The sequence below is a fragment of the Rhopilema esculentum genome, chromosome 21 (genome assembly GCF_057945365.1).
Source record: "Rhopilema esculentum isolate cy_ngs chromosome 21, ASM5794536v1, whole genome shotgun sequence".
In the NCBI taxonomy this organism is placed as follows: Eukaryota; Metazoa; Cnidaria; class Scyphozoa; order Rhizostomeae; family Rhizostomatidae; genus Rhopilema; species Rhopilema esculentum.
The window spans coordinates 8,245,767-8,261,973 of record NC_142835.1 but is presented as its reverse complement, the minus strand read 5'-3'; the positions used below and the strand labels follow the sequence as shown (position 1 = coordinate 8,261,973).

At 35.7% G+C, this 16,207-nt stretch overlaps 1 protein-coding gene across 11 annotated transcripts in view; it reads right to left on the bottom strand.

The window, feature by feature from the left end:
- Window positions 1–16,049, bottom strand: part of LOC148957700 (uncharacterized) — a 49,840-nt gene extending 33,791 nt beyond the window's left edge. For 7 of the 11 annotated variants that reach the window (XM_089115133.1, XM_089115134.1, XM_089115139.1 and 4 more), the window contains exons 1-2: window positions 5,331–7,346; window positions 43–363 (exon numbers count right to left, since the gene is read on the bottom strand). In XM_089115133.1, the coding sequence (XP_088971259.1) occupies window positions 43–363; window positions 5,331–5,424 (415 nt within the window). In that variant the 5' untranslated portion in view covers window positions 5,425–7,346. Of the gene's footprint in view, window positions 1–42; window positions 364–5,330; window positions 11,277–12,924; window positions 13,148–15,621 lie in introns of those variants that run through there. The other 4 variants (XM_089115132.1, XM_089115131.1, XM_089115130.1 and 1 more) reach the window with 4 other exon arrangements.
- Between the last annotated feature and the right edge of the window lie 158 nt (window positions 16,050–16,207).

The window sequence follows — 16,207 nt, the reverse complement described above, 5'->3', positions numbered from 1 at the left end:
AGTAGAAATGCCAAAAACTATTTAGCTAGGCATATCTTATACCTTTGCTTTGGTTTTTCTTGCTAATAACTTTCTTTGCATGCTTAGATTTTGCCTTGCTGCCCCTAGAAAGGCCTACAATCTTCTGCTTCGATTTAACATCTTCACTTATTTGGCAGGTATTCTTCTTGCAATGAAGTGCATGGCACTTTCCATCCTCAAGAACTGCGTAATTTGCATCGCTTGTTTTGCAAGACAAGGCAATACAGTCTTTGAGCGACTTGGCAGGGCCTAGCAAGTGCTTTGCTTTGCTGTCCTTTACAGTCAAAGTGACTCCTTGTCGAACACTGCCGAGTTGGTGGCATCTCTGTTGCTCTGCCAGCACTAAATTTAAAATGAATAATCAGCCGTTAATGTAATTTGAAAGCACACTTTTCATATGAAACTTAGAACACAAAAAGCTACAAAAAATTTTTAACATTGACACCCCGAGCAATTAAAAATTCTGGTTCAGAAGAGCGGGGAAAATATGTTGTTTTTAAATCTTTTCCGCACATACCATCCTATTAATGACGCCCAAGGTTAAAGGCAATCTGTCTCGTTGTGGATTGGTTAACGAGAAAAATAGCTGGAATAATAGCCTAAACACGATTCCAGCGCTCCGCTATATTTTTTACAATGCGATAAATTAAAAGGTGATTGGAAACAATAGAAATCCCTTTGTTCTTATAATGAATCAACGTCGTGACAGATTGCCTTTAAACCGCTGAGCATAATGGTCTCTTTTTCCCCCATTCGGTGGTGCTGATGTGAGTCTGTGTTAGTCAATGATTTTTTTATTCATATCACAGTGATGGTTCAAACATGATTAGCAAAAATCATTGAGTACCAGCAAAAACAATACCATTATCCAAAAGGGCCTGGATCATAACATTATCCAGGGTGGCAAATGAGCTAAAGAAACTATGTAGAAATGAGATTAGGACTGAAACATTCCCTGAGCGAAAGGGTCGACCCATGAGCTGAACATGTCCTTTTATCTAATGGAATGTGAAGTACCAAACAAGTTTGTAGTTTAACCGCCCAGCAGAATCAGTTCACAATGTTGAAAATGGGGAGAAGCAAATCGCAATCAGTGACCCATGTTGCCATTGCCTGTAAACATATCCACTGGCCTTGTACCATGGTCTCTATCGTAGCACTTGACAACCAACACTCAAATATCTTAAACACTTGAGAAATATGCTAAAATCTCCCCGTTAAATTCCACTACCAGTATGTTTGTTACCTCACGCATGTTTTTTTTTAAACAATTATGTGTTTTGGTAGCTCTGGGGATTTTATTAAACATAAAAGAAGTTGATTTTAATGGAAAAAAACCTTTTGGCGAAACAAAAAGTAAAATACCATTTTCTTCAATAAACTGAAGTAAACAAGACTTCCCCCCTCCTAGTTCCCAATCACGGTCAAATTCCTTATAAAATTTTCATCTTTATGTCGTTATAAAATTTTGCAAAATGAGGCCGTAAGTCGACTGTAAGCCGTAAATCAAATTAAAGGGTTGATTTCAAAGAGGCATCCTCCATGAAATGGTCCGCGTTATCCTCAAAATTACTTCTCATAGGCATAACTAGCTGTTAGTATCATTTTTGGAAAGAATCAAGGTTTACGAGAAAACACCTGTTCGTTCCTTTGATTAAAAGTTTTAACTTGCTTAAAAAGACTGTTGATTCACATATGGATCTGGATCTAGAAGTCATGTCTTGGAGTGAGCAATCTCTTAGCGGCGGGAGGGGGTGGAGAGGGGAGAGGGTGGAGAGGGGTGGGGGGTTGGCTGGAGCTGGATCACACGCACAAAAAGCAACACTATGTGATGCTTATAAGCAATAACGCAAAATCTCCCGATTTCTAATTTTTTCTTCGTAAGTATTTTCAACTTGGGAAGTATTTTCGTATTCGAGTTAATTTTGGACCGATTAATTTTTTCATGGAATACCCTTTCTCTTTCTGTGATGTTTCCCAGTGCACTTTTTGACGGAAGTTGAGGTGAATCATCTTTCTAATATTTTTCAAAGTAGTAATATTAATCTGCTAGCAGATGTATTGTGTTTTAGAAAACATGGCGCAAATTTAAACTTAAATGCAGCCTTGGCGAAAAAACGCAAGCAGCATTCTCCACTATTTTATCACGCGGGAAGGCAGGGGTGCCCGGGGAGATACTGCGCATCGCACCATTTGAGCTGCTACGCGCAACGGTTGCTCAAGATCAGTATTGACGGGGATGCAAAAGATAGTGAGCCAGTGATTATTCATGGGCACCTCCACGCTTCAGGGATCACAAATGAATCTGCTGCAAGTGATTACCATTTACTAAAAGCGAAAGCAACAATACCTGGTGTATGCTAATCGTAGGTCAAGGTCTAGTACCATGAATTAAAAACTCATCTAAGGTTATCTTGATGGTACTTCATGCATTTGGTAATATGTTCTGCTGTATCGACATTGGACGTTATCTTTCATGACCAAATGGCATACTGATACAAATTTAGAAAATGCACATGCGCAGTTTGGAGGGATTTCCAGTGCAGCTTTTCTATTCTTCAATATAAATCTTTTCAAAAAAGTTACCTCAAATGCCAGTGAAACGGCATCTTTTTGCATATTTTTTACTAAAAACAATGGTATTTGTAAGTGAAATATTTACCTAATTTTTAGAAAGGGTGGAGGGGGGGGGGTGCAGTCTTGGCACAATTACTCAGAGATATTTGCTGTCAAGGTATTAGCATTTTGTAGAAAATAAAGTACAAAAAGAAACCTTTTCGCGATTGTATTCAAACGTTTTCGCCAGATTTGGAAGGAAGAGAAGCCTTTTGATTATCATATTTCTGATTACTTAGTATTTTGGGATTTTGAAAGAAATTGACCTTTGGGAAAGCTCTTAGTGGATACGTAGTTAATACCTAGAAAAATAGATAAACGAATCCTAAAAGATTAAGATCTTCAAAGTCATTGCTGAGAATCTGAGCTTATCGTATAAAAAGGGACTGTTTGAACTGTATACCGTCGTTATGACTTGACAAAAGATTTATAGAAGTGTTACTGAATGAAAATCTACTAGTCTAATGAAGATCAATTAAACATGTTGATAAAGGCCAAAAAGAAAGTTGATCCAATATTTTTTATGTTCATCACTTAATGCGTTCCTTTATAATTCTTTTTGCCATTTCAAACTTAAGAATATATAGATATGGATGAAGCACTACAAACGAAATACACCTTCAGCTGATCATTGCTGCAAGAGCAATCTAGCATAGTTAATCGAAGGGTGAAGTTAAACAGTGTGCTGGCTAGAAAGGGATGAATAAAGCATTACGGTGCAGGGGCATGCCAAACACTTGGCGAGAATGGTATGCTACAATGCCATACCTCTGCCTCCTTGCAAAATGCATGCTGAAACTTTAGGGGGCATCAATATGTTTACTTATAATGTTATATATCATATGGTTGGGGCTTTGTGAACGGATTATCAATTATTATTATCATTAAAAAGCCTTGTTCTAATTAGGTACAACCACACCTTAAAACTTTTACTTTCCATTATATGTTTACAATTTGTATCTTTGAAACTCAGTATTAGCGTCCTGACGACTTTGCGTACCCCCCTTGAAATCTGCGAAGCATTTAGTGCCAACTGGAAGACGGTGACCATAGTCATGTTGAATAAGGGACTTTAAAAATTTCAATAAGGGACTTTGAATAAAAACCTTTTTGCTTCAACGAATTGAAAAGGCTCCACTTCCTACATTCAGGCAGAGAAATTCACAGCTTTGAAATTCTTTAAAAAGTATTAGCTTTTATGTAGATTAAATGCTCATGTTTTCCTATTGTTGCAACACATTGTTCCTTCCTTTTTTCTGGTGTATCAATAGAATCAGGGTGGTAGAGGGAGCAAAAACAACGAAAATACGAGGACAAGAAGAACACTTTAAATGATCATAAGTGGATTTGAACAACTGATCTGTGCAAATGTTTAAAAAACTATCGGGAATATCAATTTCCCGTTTAAGTCCGCCGTGGCATTATTTCAGTGGTTCTGGTGCCCAATTCTCTGTATTCAAAAATCAAATTTTAGAACCTTGAGGAGAATTAAAAACTTTCAATGTAGGACCTTTTTTAGCATTGAGGGTATATGCCAGACATCCATATACTCAGACAGTCATGTATTCAGACAGTCATTTTACAAAACGTCTGCTAATTTTTCGTTGCATGTTCATGGGCCGTTTGCACACGGGTACACAAGCCAGATTCGAGTAAGTTCGATTTCCGATGACTGGAGTGATTTTTCTCGCCTGGGTGACAGACTTTACTCATTGTCTTCGACCACTGAAGCTAGTGAGAGAATTCGCCAAGCTGGGTGTATGAAATGGAGTAAACTCGCTCGTTATGAATTAACTCATACGTGGATGATCTTATAGCCAGGAAGAATTGCCCGCTTTTTAAAGAAAAAGCAAACAGCCAATTCAAAATACCTCAGCAGTTGAACAAAATTAGAACTGGCATTCTCAGAGAATACACTAACAAAATTTAGCTGTAAACAATTGCAAATTTAGTTTTGCAAGCACTTGCAAGCGAAATCAAAAACAGCTTATCAATGAAACCAAACCCTGTACCGAGCCAATAAACATGAGGCTACTGAAATTTGATTGTATGTTGAGAGCTGCATCCTTTTGCAAATTTAAAACTCCGATTGGCAAGATGAATTTCGTTTCATTTGGAATTTTTCGATATTGCAAAACCTTGGCAAAGAGTCTGATGCAGTCATATCAATGGTGAATTTTGTAGATTGTATGGCCTTATGAAAATGCCCTCAAAGATGGATTTAAAAACGACTCCTAGAGATCCGATAGTACTAGTAATATTTGATAACAGGAGCTCTTAAGTGGAAGAAAATCTGGGAATTTTTTTAGACACATTTCAAACAGAAAACTATTGGGTATAGTGATATTGTGAAAATATTATTCAAATATCATAATAAGGACCAAAAACATTTTGCAGGATATGAGCTGAGGGACTGAACAATGAATCACATATTTACTTTCTTTTGTTTCTAAGAGAATTTTCTAAAAAAGAAAGGGTTCCCACTGGCTTTGTTCAGTAAGAGCGATATGATAGACAATCACGTCGTTTTAGATGTAACCGTACAGAAACACCGCATGGGGAAAGTTGATAAAACCTTGGGGTAGGCCAGTCAGGTCTTGACTCTCCACCATAAAACCTCCATCTTTGATGACGGCGCTGTTGGCGTAGAAATGAATATGCAAAAATTTGAAAAAATTTGCAGAACTACATACCTCCAGTGTGCAAAAAGTTCACGATCAAAACTGCAATCAGCAATGCGACTAGCGGAGGAGTGAATCCGTGCGAGAATATATGTCTTTGCAACATGAGGAAGCCAAAAGATTAATAATATCACATGGCCAGTTCTTCTTTATTGGTTAGTCGAAAATTTCGAATATCAATACATAGGGTTAAGGCGATCTGTGACGCCTTGGTCGTTTTAGGCGTCCACAGATTTGCAAGAAGATTGTTCCAAAATGCATACAAACTGCATGAGCAATCAGAGATTGGTTATCCGCTGTGATCGCTGGTCTTGCTTAGCTTTCTATTGTTACCAAAGACTACCCAAAATCAATCTAACTGAGCCGAATCACTCTGCTGTTTCGCATCGCTACACCGAGAGTGATATCAGATCTGAGCTATGCTGGTTTTCGCCCTTTCAAGTTAAGTAATTAGGTACAGGGCACTGTAGGTCGCTGCTAAATCACGGGCCCAGAACCCAGTCACCCGTGTGATAGCGCAGTCAAAGCTATACGCTACGGTTACGCGGTTTTGATACGGGTTGATAGGCCTTGATTCATGCAATGCATTCATTCCTTGATTTGTATGCGACTCTTGAGTGCACAAGTTCTGACCCTCTCTACGCGACATTGCGACATTCGCGATCTAATTTGGCTGCTCCCTTAATGAGAAAAAAACTAATTTGGAAACATTTGAATTATCTTTCAAAATCCCATTCAACCACTACTGCCAGTTATATTGATACCTGTTATTGCCTTACAATTTTCAGAGATAAAAAATCCAAACAACCACACAAAAACAACATTTTCTTTCTTCTAATCTCGCGGTAATCTTCTTCAGCATTATACGCCTACTTGCCACAACATAATTGCTATGAAGAAAAGAGGCCAAGGAACTCACGCAAGAAAACTTCGGCATCTTCTGGGTCGTATACTATACAAACTAAGCAGTTGTATACGGGACTTCTTTGTCATAGTGGTTGGCGCTCGAATAAGCGCACTCTTCTTTACTGAATATTTCAAAATTTTGACAGCTTCAAAAGATCCTGGGTCTTTTGAGGACAATAGATTTTTCAATTCTTTTCTCAATAGGCAGCCAAAGTTATGATTCTTATCAAATCTCCTTAAAAATGAAAACATTCTAGAGCCAAATTTTAATTCTATAATTCAGGTTATTAGAACTTATACAAATTTAAAGGTTGGAGGCAGCAACTTGACTCCCCTTTCTATATGTTACATTTGCCATTTAAAATTCAAATCTTTCATTAATCTCTTTGGAATTGGAACTTGTACACGTATTCCTTCCGCATGTACATCGTTGAATATTCTTCTTTCCTTTTGCAGTGGGCAGTCTTCTTCGAGCTCATCACCTTCACCGCCATACTAAAACAAACCTCATCGTATGACCAGTTTTGGAATCAATGCAGAAAACGCCTTTTTACCAACAGGAAACGCTAATTTTATCCAAAGGGAATGCCTATGACTAACTTGGAAAATTGGCAGTTTGAAAATCATAGGATTACATCACAGAAAGTACGCTGTCAAAATGTTACCCCTCCCCCAATAGAAGAAATACAAACTCGATCCTGTCGAGAACTGGGGGGACGTGTCCCCCGAGTCCCCCTAGTGGCGCCGCTACTGTTTGGAATTCTTTTGAATGACCTTGTCTCCCTCTACAATTTTCTGTTAACTGCGTTTATCTCTCAAGACAAGACGTTCTAGCACCATCAATGTCATTAATGTTGGTCAATATAAGAAGGTCTGGGCAAAATTTGCTAACTCGGTCAACCTAGTTAATCTAATCGTACTCTTTATTGGAACAAAAGTTTACTCCATTTATGCAATTAATAAGATTGGTCCTACCTCTCTCCATCTTTCCGTACTTCTCCGAAGGTGCAAAAATGTCTCTCTGGAGAGAAACACATTAAAAAAACTAGCCAGAACACAGCTAGGACCAAGAGAAATAGAAAACGGGAACCAGGAGTGGTAAAGAGCCGTCTCATATTAATATCTCAGAAGCAATATTTTTTACTTACTTGCCACTAACAAGAAAGAGGTTCTATTCCATTCCTTTCTCCGTTCTGCTTTCCTCTTAGCAAGCCTGAATATAATGTTTGCTTTGCTTCCAACTCAAGAATGGCATAAGAATGAAATAAAACCATGAAGCTTTTTCAGAGTATATTACATGCTCTTCAAAGACACGAATCTAAGTCATATTCCAAGCGCTAAATTTTACATGATAATAAAAAAGTTCTATTTGGCTACCTTTGAAGAAGGCGACTTTTGTAAACCAACCAATCATTACCTCCAATAACTCAAATGATAGGGTTGAATGAAGTTTAGACTGGCAAAAATTTCATTTACAAATGACTACAAATCTAAAGTGGATAAATTGACGCTTTCTGGATATTTGCTACAGATGTAAAATTTCAAATAGTGGGATGTCTATAAGCGTCAAAGTGTTAAAAGATAAAAGATTTCGTATCTATAAGGTATCTATAAGAGTTAAAAGCGTCATAGACTCTGTTGTCAGTGAAAAAACCACGACATAGTTTGCTTGCAATAGCACGAAGCTTTGATTATAACAAGAAATTGATTGGAGGTATAAACAAAATGAATCACACTGCGGCACCATTGTTATCTTGCATGCAAGATCTTGAAAGCTGGAACCCTGAAATTTGTTTGTAGTTCGGGAAGAGCATTTTAAATTGGGATTCATGTATCATTGTTCACCTGCTCATTCGATATAATTGCAATCTGATAAGCTGCTTTGCTCAAGCCTGCACAGCTTTTGGAATTTGAATAACACTGCTAAGCGTTTCTACCTAGTACTATCTATTAATAATCTTCAGCTTTTTAATATTTCTAGGGCTTCTTCATTTTGTTTTTTATTTTGTTGTTTCTTCTTCAGATTTATTAGACAACAGGCTAACGTAGAAACTATATGACGCAATGTCAACTGACATCGATCCCTATAACCAATTTTAAATTATTCATTAATCTTCGGCCCTCTATTACCGTAGAAAAGGTAATATCAAAGTATATTGGTTGGAAGACAGTTAAGTTAAAAACGCTTGGCGAATCTGTTAGGCCCTTGTGATGATGAAAATCATCAACTGTGTATAGGTACACGTGGGCTATGCATCGATCTTATTGGGTCAATGATACTACGAATACACTAATTAATATTATTAGTATTGAATCGCTAGCGAAAACCCTTAATAAAAACCTGTACCCATCTATCTATTACTGGTTATACGCGCAATACAGATGACATGAAAAAACCATTCGGTACAAGTATGGATCTGCCATTGCACATGGATATTGCAAGGGTCTTTTGTTTCAACCGGCCATTTGAAAATTATATTTCAGCCTCTATCCAGAAACCTACGGGGAGCCATAAAAATTAAACCCAGGTACAGTCACTACATAAACCAACAGACGTAGGGAAAAAGGAATAATCTAGACGTGACATTTTTCTACACTAGCAAAGTCAATACCATTAATATAGTTTGCTACTATTACTATTCGTAATACTAAAATATGATAACGGATGATTGCCGATAGATGCTTGCGTTAGCCAAAATAAGGATAAAAATGTCAAGTGTGATAATGATAAGAGACATCAATGATGATTTTAATCATAAATGAAGCACGATACAATTAAACATCTAAAACTGGAAGCATTGGCATCAGAAGTATAAAAGAATAAAACACAACACGTCGAGAGGTGTACCTTGCTCGCCAGCTCTATAAGGCCCTACAAAATGCTGGTATCTTTATCTAGCTAGCTCATTGCAATCTTTACAAGTTTCGCTATCTTCACGTTTAATTTGACAATGAGATATTCTTATCATTGCTATCTTCCTTGAGAATATTACAAGTCTAGTAGCCTTATCCAAGTTTTGATTAAAGCGTCTAGTAATGAGGTTCCTTCCTAGTACGACTCCCGAAATCATAGAGCAAGCTTTTTGTAAAAGATATTTCAAACAAAGAAACATCAAAGCTAAGAAAGTGATTTTCACCCTATTGATGAGGAAAAATTGGAAATCAAAGAGCAATATTCCTGATAAAGATACATCTCCTGTGTTTCCTTGATTTGATTAACCAAGTGTATAACGATTCAATGAAAAGAGCTGATTCCCAGGGCATGGTTTTCATTGAACCCCGCACCGGAGCAAAGTTTACCAAATCACTGGTTTGAATCATTGAAGATCGTTGGTTTGGTTAACACGATTTGTTTATCATATTATTTAACCGTAGCTTTCAGCTATTCGCCAGGAAATTAAGTTGCAATTCGCTAATAAGCATCAAATGGACAGCGTTAGAATCCAGATTATCAACATGAAAAATTCGAATATATGAAGAGCTGTATGAAAGTGGAAATCTGAAGCTACTTTAAAGGAAGTAGTAGCCATTCTTTGAAATTTCATTGATTAAATATTGAAATAAATGTAGTATCTAACCACAAAGTGACAGAACAACTTTGAATTTCAATTTTCAATACGGTTGCCTACCAGGCAACAACATTCATGAATATTTTGTAAATGATAGATTTGTTTTGCTTCTATTTACCTTTCTAGCCAACATCGACGAACTAACCTCGGATATTATTTTTCATTTAGAAATGCACTTGACATGAAACTTTCAAATATTTACATGCTATCTTGAATCATTTACAATTATCTAAAATATTACTCTTTTTATTGGTTCAATTAACTAACAATGGGTCAACAGAGAAAGTAGAATGCTTCGAACACAAGCAGATGGAAATTCTGGAAATTTTCACAACAATGACAATTCCGATTGGGTCTTTACATTTTTTCAAAGAAAACTGTCTCAAAAGAAGAAATTGTTGAGAAATATGAAATCGAAAGTATAAAGAATATTATAGTTTTCTGCATCATTCCAACTTATCCGAATCTTTTCATTTAATTTTTAAGCATTTCTGTTAGAAATGTTGTAGAAACTACACTCTTTCGCATCAAGCTTAAATTTGGTTGTTGAAAATAACCAAATTTTCTATGAAATTATTACATTTTATTAAGGAGAAAATAAATAAAAAAGTACAGAAGTTTTTCTTAAATAATTTATTGTACTGTAATGTATCATACCTTTTACTGATAAATCACACAATATTGCATTTAATTTTTTGCTATTTTTTTTATTCTTCGAATTATTTGATTACATTATTGACCATTGAAATAAATTTGCTATCCTGCAAACATTTTATTTCATTTACAGTTTTCTCTTGTCATAATTATTTGACTGATTGCTGCTCCCTTTTTTGAGTACAGCCATCAAATGCCTGTTACATTTGAAATATACAATATGGTATTTGCCTTAGAGAAACATTGCAATTCTCTAGATTTTGGAATCAAAGGTATTAAAAAAATTGCTAGTAATTTTTTTTCTCTATTGCATGTTAACTATAAAACATGAATTAAAAATCATAATGCATGGACCTAAGAGTCAATTCTAGTCTCTGTTACAGAAAGGAAGTGTCCATTTATTGGTACCGGATCAAAATCAAATTTTACCCATTAGGATCAAGGGGAGTGCCTAGGTCCAATCTATTGAATAGTGGGTGAGCCGGTCTTAAATTGCTAAGGAGATTGAAAATTTGCTTACAAAGTATTCCTAAAAAGCAAAACATTTTATTTCCAGGTCACACCACCTTGGAACATCTCTCTTGATAAAGCTGTGCAAGTAATGTTTTTTAACAAGGGCAACCTCAATTATGTAATGCAACAAAAATTGCATTCCAAAGATTGCATTTCTATAAACTTTTGTGTTGGTATTGAACTATAATATAAGTTTAAATCTTCTCACATCATATGATTATGAAAACTAGAGCCCAGTTATACAAAATGACAAAAATTACCTTGCTGTCTGGAAAGCTTCTGAAACCAACATCCATGCTATCCTGTCTTGAAATTTCTAGTGGAGAATCGATTTCAATAAGGATTTTACAAAGACAGAAATTGATAAAATTTCAGAAAAAATTACTTTAATTGCACTTCAAACATAAGCAAACAAGCAAATACAATGAAACATGACATTAAAGGAGACTATGACAATTTAGGTCTAGAGATTGACATTCTATTTCCATATTCAGATAAATCTCCCCAACCCTCAGGTAAAAAAAACCTTTCTCAGATACTTATTATACTAAGATACCCTCAGAAATGGTTTAGCAATAATTTTTTTGATAATTGTTTGTTCCCAATTTTAAGACAGACTTAAAGTGTGAATGCTAAAATAGATTACAGCTTTAATTTACTTTGTTCCGTGGTTAGCTAAGTCATTGAGATTTAAATTCAATCGATATAATTTCATTTTTAATTGCATCAGGCCAGAAATAGCAACAAATACCAAACATTAATTTAGACTGGTTTGTTAAACGATTATATAACCCTGCCAAACAGCCATTTTTGTTCAAGACCAATAATCAGACATGCATAAATATTTTACCATTTGGAAGCACAGGTGAAATGTAATCTGAAATTCTATGAAGCAGGCCCACAGACAAATTCTCCTCAAAATACATACAAAGAAGCAGAATTTCTGAAATTTTCTGACAAATTTTGAGCTTTGGGGGGGGGGGGGAAGGGGGCTGTGTCTCCCAAACATCCAAAGGCATTGTAAATCTTTTTTCTATCAAAATCTGTTACCAACCAAAATTTTCATTTACTATGGAAAATCTTAGTAAAGTTCAAGGAAGATTCATTGATCTGTAAAAGTCAACGTTTTATATATATTTGATTTTGTTAGCTCTTTTTCTTAGTAAATGCTGAAGGTAAGTGCCATGCGGTAGAGGCTTCAATTGGGTGCTAAAAATAGCACTAATAAGAGACACTATCAATCTTGAAGTAAGCCACAGCCATTATACTCTTTTTATAATTTCTCCAGACCTACCAAGTGCTAATTTTGATCCCCCTCCCTGCCTCCCCCATTTATCAATGTTTTAGATTTTGTATTTTGTAGAAGCAAACAAGTTGCACCACCAGTAGATTTTAATATTCACTATCAAACAGTACGAGAAACCTTCTTAAGAAAATTGATCTGTTATTGGTTATCAATTATTTCATATTGTATTCTTGAAGCACTATTAATGGTTTGTAAATTCTAGTAGCCTTATCCAACATATATTTTTGCCTTTCAATTTATATTTTTTGAAATGTGCCAAATTAAAATGTTTATAAAGTGTAATCATATTACTACAAAGAAACTAAAAGGTGCGTGCAAGCTACACAAATCAAAATAAACAATGCAAGTTCGATAACAAAACATCACGAAATTTTCTAATCTTTTTTAAAAACCAGAGATTAAAACAGATTTTGTTTGGCTTTGAAAATTTGAATCTAATCTGGAAGAAGAGTTTTGAAAATTCGAGACAGAAGGTATAGAGGAAGGTGCCTATCATATCAGTGTGGTTGGGGAAAAGTGGTGTAGCGAGGCCTAAATAAATGGTTGAGCTGGTAAATTACCCGCTACTTGATTAACCAAACCTAAAACTGACAATTGGAGAAAATTTATCGATAAATTTTTATTAACAGTAATAAATGACACAATACAGAAAATATACCGTCATATATACTTGCTTGATCGTCACGCCATTTTCAGCCATTTGTTTTCCTTTCGAACGTTTGGCGGGTTACCAGCCTCGATCCAATATAAACCTCTAGCGCTTCCATTAATCTACAAGCGCCGTGGGCGCTAAATGTCTAACTCGGGTCAAGCCGCGTACTTTCAAGTGAGTCAAACTTTTATTCCTTCTGCTCAGGGACGAAAACAAGTGGCTAATTTTGGAGGGGCGTGGAAGGATGAAAACTCCAACTTTATTTGTGAAATTTTTCATTCCACCTGCGAATCTACTGTACCTACCAAATAGATATTTGGAAATAGCCCTTACTCCGTATTGCTAGTTTCTTTATAATCACTGACATTTTATTCAAAATAATTAGCGTAAGGCATAAAAACCTGAATCTCTAAATTTGGATTAACATGACACAAGCATTTAAACTTACTGTAAGAAGTCTTTTTCTGATTTGCCCATTTTAAAGCTTTTTGATGCAGATCGATTTTATCTAAAATATATTTTTCACGATATAGAAGCATCCAGGAATTTAGCCCCTTATCTTTTTCTTCTTGATCGAAGGAAACTATTAGCAATTTTCAGAGGGCCAAATGTCTTTTCGTTCTTTACAATCAAAATTATGATTTGCGAGCAAGTGCATATGCCCGATTCGTAAAATAAAACACCCTTCTTTGATCAAAAACCTCTGCTGCAGCTTTTGCAATGTTTTCTTGATTCTCAGAAGCTTTGTCGTAGCAATTTATGTTAATGAATAAAGGACATTTACGAACAGCAGGGGAAGCGTTGAGAATTTTTAGTATTGAGCAGTTTTCCATTTTTTATTGGATCAACTACTCGCAATTCTCTTAAAAAAAACTCCCACTTTAATGTTTTCTGATCAATATAGCTATTATTATTCCAAACTGTAAAGTTTCAAGTTTCTTATTCGAAAATCCATTTTGCGTGTTCTTAATTTTGTTAACCTCAACTCCCGTCAGAAAGGAAGCAAACGGCGCAATTGTGCAATTTGGATCCAGTGGAGACGGGGCTTCACAATAGAAAACGATTAGTGGATGGGTCCGCTCCAGCCTGTGAATTTTAACAAGGTTTAAACTTTTTACATTTAAAATCCCACAATTCTTAAAATATGAAATTCCGAAGTTTGGTCTTGAGAAAAAATCTAAGTCAATCGTTAAGTTTTCCAACGGTAACTGATTTTTCCAAACTTTGGGGGGGGGGCGTTACGCCCGCCACGCCCCCTATTATTTACGTGCCTGCTTCTGCTATTTTGAAAAATGGCAAAATTTGAAAAAGCAATAAGCTACCTTGAACATGCTTGTGCTTTTAAAGACTCATTGCTAACAATGGGCCTTTGCGAGCGTGGCGACGTTCCAAACAATGGCAGTAAACTGTCTTCAATGGCAGTAAATTGATTTCAGACTGTCTAAAAATGCATTATGGGATGCTTGCGTAGCGCAATGGCTCATTGTTAGCAATGAGTCTTTAAGGATGGCAGTCTCTATCTATTTCTAAGGCAGGGTCCCTTTAAAATGTATTGCAAACTAAATATTCAATTCAAAAAAAAAATTTCGATATTGAAATGATGCATAAAACAGCATAATGTTCTAAAAATTTCACTGTTGTGTAAGATCACACAAATATGTTTTATGTTTTGTACGCTGTAATAAAAAGACAACATAAGGGATTTGCGTTTCACTCTGAGGGATAAAGGATTCTCAATAATATATAGTACTCTTTAGGACGGAATTTGGTTTGAAAATTCCTTGCAATCATTTCAGTTAACTAAAAGGATATTTGTGTTGTTGTACAAAATCCCTAATGGTGAGCAAAAATTGTATTGACTAGCAGCACTGATTGGGCAAACTTTACAGTAATGCTCGCATTTTTTATTAACCCATTTCAATCCACAAGTGGGTATATATAGATACATTACCTAACCTGGAACTTTCAATCATTATTCTGATGTTTTCAACTCTTGGCGAAAAGCTTAAATATGTTTTAAATTTTGGCTGTTTCAAAGCCATTGCTGAAGTTTGTACCACCAAAAAATGTTTAAGCAAGCCCAGACAAAACTAAATAGATTTTGTCGTTCAAAAATATATAGTTTTAAACAACTTTTAGCAAAAGAGAGCTTTAAAAATTCTCAGTAGCGCACACTGGACTACTATTGCGTAATTTGCTGAAACAAATCAAATCAAGATAAAACTGCATGAACCTAATGTTTGAAAATAACAGCGAAGAATTTCAAATTGAGTTTAATTCAGCAAATATGAGTGTGTTGCTTTTCTCTCTGGGTGACTGTTACTTAGCAAATAAGATTTACGGAAAAAAGTTGGAAAGAAGAAATACTATTACCAGCTAACTTAGAACAGGCGGAAAGGGGCCAATAGCTGTAGCCCCTAAATGGGCCTGATTGTTTTTTCTAATGCTATAGAAAACGACCTATGCTTGTTAGTATGAACAAGTTCCAAAAACTTTCAAAAGGATTTTTTACCATCTCAATTTATGTTACAACAAGTGATATTGAATTGGCGACTTTTTACCTTCATCTTAGCTCCAAGCCACTACAACATCGAAAGTGAAACATCGGACCCATTTCGTTTAGGCCCAAGTTAAAAAGAACGAAAAGGATGCTTTTGGAAGACACATGAAAGGTTCTTTACTACACATAAAACAAACATTTACCTGAAGTATACCAAACTTCGAGGCTGCCTCTCTCTTATTGGGCATCATCAAAGGGCATTGTTTGAAGCTGCGACAAATAAAAAAGAAATCCCATTTCTCTCATCTATTTCTTCATCTCTTCAACTGAACCATCTTGCTATTTTTATCACTCCGCATTGATTGAAGCTAGAAAAGTTCTCTTCTTCAAAACTGTGTCTGATAATTTTTAGCTTCCTGTTTGAAAAGACGAAGCTGCTGGCGGTAAGTATTCTCTGCTCTAACATTGCACGTTGTTTGATTTCTGACAATTGCATAAAAGAGACCATTTCTGTGAGCATAGTTATCATGCATGTGCAACCAATAATATCGCACAAAGTATGGCAGTTTTATTGGTAGCCCATTTTCACGAGATTTAACACTTCAGTGTGGCTAAGAAGCTCTCGTGCTTACATAAACACCCAATTTTGGCTGTATAGTAAATTAACCTTCCTAAACTGTCTAATTAACTGCCATTTTTGATTAAAGAAAACAAAGAAAATGTCATTGGGTCAGGTTGAATCATAATTTAGCTATTCATAAAACCCACCTGGCCATGCCCAACACAATA